Source organism: Oryzias melastigma, linkage group LG9, assembly GCF_002922805.2.
Source record: "Oryzias melastigma strain HK-1 linkage group LG9, ASM292280v2, whole genome shotgun sequence".
NCBI classification, from domain to species: domain Eukaryota; kingdom Metazoa; phylum Chordata; class Actinopteri; order Beloniformes; family Adrianichthyidae; genus Oryzias; species Oryzias melastigma.
The window spans coordinates 4866307-4872565 of record NC_050520.1 but is presented as its reverse complement, the minus strand read 5'-3'; the positions used below and the strand labels follow the sequence as shown (position 1 = coordinate 4872565).

The 6259-nt window shown below is 36.2% G+C and overlaps 1 protein-coding gene across 1 annotated transcript in view; it reads left to right on the top strand.

The window, feature by feature from the left end:
• Window positions 1-6259, top strand: part of naaladl1 (N-acetylated alpha-linked acidic dipeptidase like 1) — an 11713-nt gene that overhangs the window by 4208 nt on the left and 1246 nt on the right. The window contains exons 6-18 of the mRNA XM_036213738.1: window positions 1-87; window positions 173-277; window positions 570-655; window positions 724-843; window positions 918-1003; window positions 1949-2012; window positions 2975-3042; window positions 3133-3224; window positions 3339-3432; window positions 3571-3652; window positions 3741-3914; window positions 5437-5524; window positions 5671-5763. The exon at window positions 1-87 is cut by the window's left edge and continues 24 nt beyond it. Of these exons, the coding sequence (XP_036069631.1) occupies window positions 1-87; window positions 173-277; window positions 570-655; window positions 724-843; window positions 918-1003; window positions 1949-2012; window positions 2975-3042; window positions 3133-3224; window positions 3339-3432; window positions 3571-3652; window positions 3741-3914; window positions 5437-5524; window positions 5671-5763 (1239 nt within the window). The remainder of the gene's footprint in view (window positions 88-172; window positions 278-569; window positions 656-723; window positions 844-917; window positions 1004-1948; window positions 2013-2974; window positions 3043-3132; window positions 3225-3338; window positions 3433-3570; window positions 3653-3740; window positions 3915-5436; window positions 5525-5670; window positions 5764-6259) is intronic.

The window sequence follows — 6259 nt, the reverse complement described above, 5'->3', positions numbered from 1 at the left end:
TTACAGAATCCCACGGGAAAACGTCACAGAGATCCCACCCATTCCAGTTCAGCCAATCGGATTTGAGGATGCATACACACTAATTCGGTTTGTAAACCAACTTGTTAAATTTAAGGCTCAAAATGGTAAACTACATTATCTCACAACAACTTTTTTTTTCTTGTTATTTCAGTGAGTTGGGCGGAGACGCGGCCCCGAATGACTGGCAGGGGGGGTTTAACTGCACCTACAACTATGGAGGCCCTGGGTTTAAAGCGGAGTCAGTTTTCAACAACAGGTACAAGTCACTTTTATTTTAATAAAACTTTCATTTAGAGTTGTATAATTAAAGTTATCCATAATCTTCACTGGTTTGAAGCTTTTGTTTTATTTGTTTAAAAATGTAGAAAATTACATTTTAAAGAAAAAAAGAAAAAGATGACTCAATTAAAGGGGACAAAACTTTCAACATTACTAGAAGTTACTTTAAAACAAGTTTTATGTCATATATTTAAAAGTAGTTCTTTCTCCTATAGAAAAAAAGTGAAAATCCTTTTCCGACACATGTGTTTCTGTCACTGTCATTCCAGTGATGTCCAACTGGACATTTACAATCATGAAACTGTCATTAACTCCTCCAATGTGATGGGAATCATCAAAGGAAGTGTGGAGCCAGGTGAGACAGGTGACTCCGTGTAGATGGTTGATTCTCGGCATCTTATATTCAAACGACCTTTTTCACAGACAGATACGTGATCTATGGAAACCACAGGGACAGCTGGGTCCACGGAGCCATCGACCCCAGTAGCGGCACGTCCGTCATGCTGGAGATAACCCGGGTTCTGGGCAGCATGGTGAAGCAGGGTAAGAACTGACCCACCTGGTAGAAACGTCCATCTTTAGTTTTTGGATCAATGATGTTACTGATCTGGTTGCAGGTAAATGGAGACCTCGCAGGTCCATCATCTTTGGCAGCTGGGGGGCCGAAGAGTTCGGTCTGATTGGTTCTGCAGAGTACACAGAGGTATTCTCCAGTTTATTCACTTGTTCATTTGTGAAATAAATATATATAACCTTATTTTTCATGAAAGTAACAAAAATATTGAATTAAAATAGTATTTAAATACATTGTACTTTGTATTTTTGTCCCTGTTCCATGTCTAAACAGGCACTTTAGGTTGTGATTGGCCACTTTCACTCATGTGTTCACTAATGATTTTTAATTAAGATATTTTTTAAGTAAATTGAAGGAGAAAACAGCTTTCATGTGGTGAGATACGTACATCAGATTTAATCAAATGCTGGTTAAATTCAGTCAAATCCTATTTTAGTTGTTGGTGAATTAGAACTTCTTCAGATTCTTCAAGAACTTGATGATCATCCATCAGTCAGTTCAGACCTGCAACCCAAGAGTCGTGATTGTTAAACATATAAATAAGTTGCATCTAAGAAGTTTGTGAGCATTTAATACTAGATTTCAGAAATACAAGACAGAAACTGTAAAATTTGAAATTCAGACAAAAAATTAGCAAAAACATTATTTTATTGTTTCCGATATTTTGCAGCAGTAAATCTCAAAATAAAGATGATATTGCGGAATGTTAATCAATTATTTGCCACAATTGTGGACTTGGAAGCTTTATTTTGAAATTTCAGAAAAGTACTTAGAGTACTTAAGTAATTTACAAGCAAATACTTCAATAATTCAGATGAAATGTTGAACTGTGTAATTTTATTTTCAGTTGTAGAAAAACCCAAACACTAATTTTAAAACATAGTTTTGTACTTTAAAATTATAAAATGTGAAATTAATATACAATGAATTAAAAAACAACCAGAATATTAAAAGACAGTAAAAATGTTAAAAAAGAATTTTCAAATTAAAATAAAAAAAAACTCTTATTTGCTAAAATAAATAATTTTTGCTCATATTGACATAAATAATGTGTTTTTTTCCCCCTTTTTTCAGGAATATTTTACCAAGCTGAGTGAACGCACAGTTTCTTATATTAATGTGGACATAGCTACTTTTGGTAAGAATGTTTATTTATGCTACACACACATCATTTAGAGTTTAGACCAGGGGTATTCAAATCCAGGCCTCGAGGGCCGGTGTCCTACATGTTTTCCAACCAACCTTCCATTGAAGCTCCTTATTGGCTAAGCATACCTGATCCTGGAAATTAGCAGCAGATAAGGCAGGATTTCTGGAAAACCTACAGCAGAGAGGCCCAAATCCAGGCCTCGAGGGCCTGGATTTGGCCCTCGAGGCCTGGATTTGAATACCCCTGGTTTAGACCAACCTTCAACACAAAGAACTATCCAGATCCATTTCTCACTGACAAAAAAACACCAGGAGCCACAACTTTACCATTTAGAAAATAAGAAACTGATTGGTATTTAGATTATTGTTACTTTCAAAATAAATGACACACTTTTCTCCACTCAGGATTATCTCACTGCAGCAAATGTAGTAATACTGTAGGTAGTATAATGTCAGCAGTGAAAAAAAAGAAAGTTTATTTTACCATTTGCTGTACATCTTAAATCTAACTAGCCAATATTAGATTAGAGGAAATAAGTGAACGTAAAATATTTATCTAAACATAGACCGAGCTGAACACTTAATAAAAGTGTCTAAGATAAATTTAACTTTGTCATAATTGAGGCTCAAATGCTTCTGAAAATGAGCTGAAAACACAAACATTTCCACATTCGTGTGTACATAATGTTTTTTATTTTTTATTTTGATGCAACAAGTCTCACAATAAATATATTAAATGTGATTCCCAAGTCAATTTAGGTCCTAAAACTTGATCCTAAACGCCAATAAACAGCCCAAAAACTGTCACTGTAATAAGTTACAAAAATGAGAGACTCAATAATGTAATGTAAATGTAACTCTTTACATTTTTTCACTTCATTATTATTGCTTAACTTGTGACAGTCACAGTTGAAGGCAAACTCCTCCATGTGTGTCCTCTTCATTGTGCAGCCAACGCCACGCTCAGAGCCTCGGGGGTGCCATCAGTGCAGAACGTCATATTCCAGGCCTCCCAGCAGGTGACTCGAGTCCATTCAGCTGTTTTCCTCTTGGGTGGATCAAAGAAAATCTGCTCCCACAGTGACATGAAAGTGTGATTGATTTCACAGGTCAGCGCTCCCGGACACGACTCTCTGTCCGTGTACGACAACTGGATCAAGTACTCCAACAGAACCAGCCCGACCCACGGCCTCATTCCCAGGTGTGGACGCATCCAACTTCTAGAATTCATTTCTTTGTTCATTTTTAGCCAGTAATGAAATATTTTCTACAGCTGAGTGTCAAAGCTGAGTTACTTTTGTGTGGCCCTCAACAGGATGGGGTATCTAACAGGAGCAGGAAGTGACTATGCAGCTTTCATTCACTACCTGGGAATTGCCTCCATGGATCTTTCTTACACGTATGACAGGGTATGAAGAGAAATCATGCAGAAACTGAAGCCTTTAAACCTGAAGCTTCATTTTTTGACTAAAAACTTTGATTTATTTTACTTTTTCATCTCAGTTTTTATATCAGAAATGCATTTAACTGATCTTCTTTCTCATTAGACTAAAACAAATGCTCGAATTTATCCTGCTTACCACACGGCGTACGACACCTTCGACTACGCCTCAAAATATATAGATCCTGGTGAGAACTTTAGTTTATATGTACTGGAAGTGAGATATAGAACAGTTTTTAGTGTCTAACAAAATAAGTTGTTTCCTCTTCCTGTCAGGTTTTGTCAGCCATCAGGCGGTAGCCAGGACGGCCGGGAACATCCTGATCCGGCTGGCTGACAGTCTGCTGCTGCCGCTGAGCTGCAATGACTACGCAGAGAGTCTGGAGGACTATCTGAAGGAAGCGGTGAGCCTCTACGAGGCACAGCTTCAGGCTAAAGCAATCTCCATGGGTGAGAGATCAAACATCTGGAATCATTTCTGACGGGAGTTTTGTCAGTTTTTCTTTGGGAATATTTGATGTTGTAGATACTCGGATGTTATCCTGCTGGAGAAACTTAAAGAAAACAAATTAGTTTAATAAATGTCATCATATGAATAAGAGAACGAGAGACTTATAAAGACTTAGATGGTTTACTGAAAACTCTCCACCCTGGGATAAATGAAAAAATCAATTAAAAAACATGCTGTTCCAAGCATGTTCCTGTTAAACCTGAAGAGTAATGTCTGAAGAGGAAAAAAAAAATGAAGACAAATGTATGGCACAACCCATCAGCCCGTCAGAACATGAGACGGTTTTCCAGAGTCTCACTTAGACCAAGAAAACGCCTGAATCAATCGTTTCACCACTCTGGGAATCAACAGTTTAAGGTTTAAAAAAAGTCTAAACAAACCTGAAGATGGACCTTTCCCAAATAATTTTTGATGACTTCTAGCTTCTTTGGCATTGTCCCGTATCACCAAACAAGATCAATCTTCAAGTGTCGTCCTTAAGTGGAAATACTACATAAATCAGAGTGGTACTTTTGCAGTTTAAAGTTCCCCTCTGATCATCTTTTGATCTATTTTACGTGTTCCAAGTGCTCTTTTTAGCATTATTATGCTGTTTTTTTTTGGGCCAAAATCACAAAAACTTGTGTCGTTTTCTAAGACATAGTTTTTGCAGGGCAGCATGGGTTCATTAGAAATTTAACTCTTAGTTAAATAAGTGATGCCTACTACATTACCTACCTGCTTGTGTGCTCTCCTGCTAGCTTACACTCTTAGGAATTCAAAAAATATATGTAACAAGCAATATTTGAGATATCTATTCGTACAGTTTTGATCCAGATTCCAGCTCAGGCATCGAAAACAAAGACGTTCATGGATCTATTTGTCTGCAAGTGAATGCATCAGAATGGAGCTGAGCAGGGAGCTTGTGGTCTGCTCAGCAAATTTTCTACGCAACAAAATGCTCTTTTTTAAACTGCGTTTTTCTATCTGCTCCTGACTCACAGTGATTTGAATAAAGGAATACCTGGAAAAGCAATTTTAATCTTGATTTCCATAATATAATGTCCTCCATTATCAGAAAAACCCCGTAGGAACATGATAAAAACACCAAAAACACAAGTTTTATCAGAGTTGGTCTTCAGAGAGCTTTTGTAATGTCAGTGACAGTTACTAAATTTAAAGATGTCATAACATAAAAGACTTAGAATCTAAACAAAAAAAATGTGGACTTTATTTGTACATTACTGTAGCCCCTTCAGATTAGGTTTGGTTCCTAATCTCCCTGCCTTATGTCCCCACATTTGTTTGGGAACCAGACTTTGGGCCTTAATGAAAGTAGGGTCACATAAAACACTTTAGCAGATGGAGAACTATAAAAAAATGAAGTTACTGTAAACCTGAATGTGAATCCTAATCAACACACATTTCGCCTGCATCCATCACATCCTTAAACTTTCTTCTTTTATCTGCGTTTTTCTTCAGATCCACTAAAATGGGCGGTGGCGAACTTTCGTAGAGAAGCTACGAATTTAGACGAGCTAATTCGCAGCTCGGATCTGGCAAATGAAACGTAAGTGTTTTCACTTGGTTTAAGATGCAGTTTGTTGTAAAATGTTATTTTCTAAACTTGTGCTTGAGCACATCTGGAAGTCGTTTTTTTTCCATAAAATAAAGTAAAAATGAAGTGAAACCCCTGCTTCTTCTCTTCCCTCTAAGGCCGCTGAAGGTTCGGAGGATCAACGATCAGCTGATGTTGCTCGACCGAGCTTTCTTGAATCCGTACGCCTTTCCAGAGCAGTATGGATTCAGGTAAGAAGTGGTGCTTTGTGTCATACACTTAATTGTGAATTTGCGCTCAAATAAAAGCTGCTATGTAATTTCCATCTCTGACAACTACTTCATAGAAATGAAATTAAAGCCACGTTGGGAAAGAATAGCATAATGGGCTATTGGAAATTTAATTTCTTTTTCATTTCTTAAGTGAGAATTTGGTTAAAAAGTTCCAAAAACATATATATATGTATATATATATATATATATATGATTTCAGCTTCAAAGAACTAAAACAAAATCATTTAAAGAAAAATAAGTTTTAAATTTGGTTAAAAAAAAAGAATTATTTCATGAAAGACAACTTGTGTGAAAACAAGTTATTTAAATTATATTGAAACTTTCAAGTAAAAAAATGATATTTTTCTCAGAAACATAGAGGTTTAAATTTTTTATTTTTTATTTTTTGCCTTCATCCTTTGTAGATTTATTTATATGTATTTTTACAAGTGTTTTTGGGACATTTAGAGAAGTC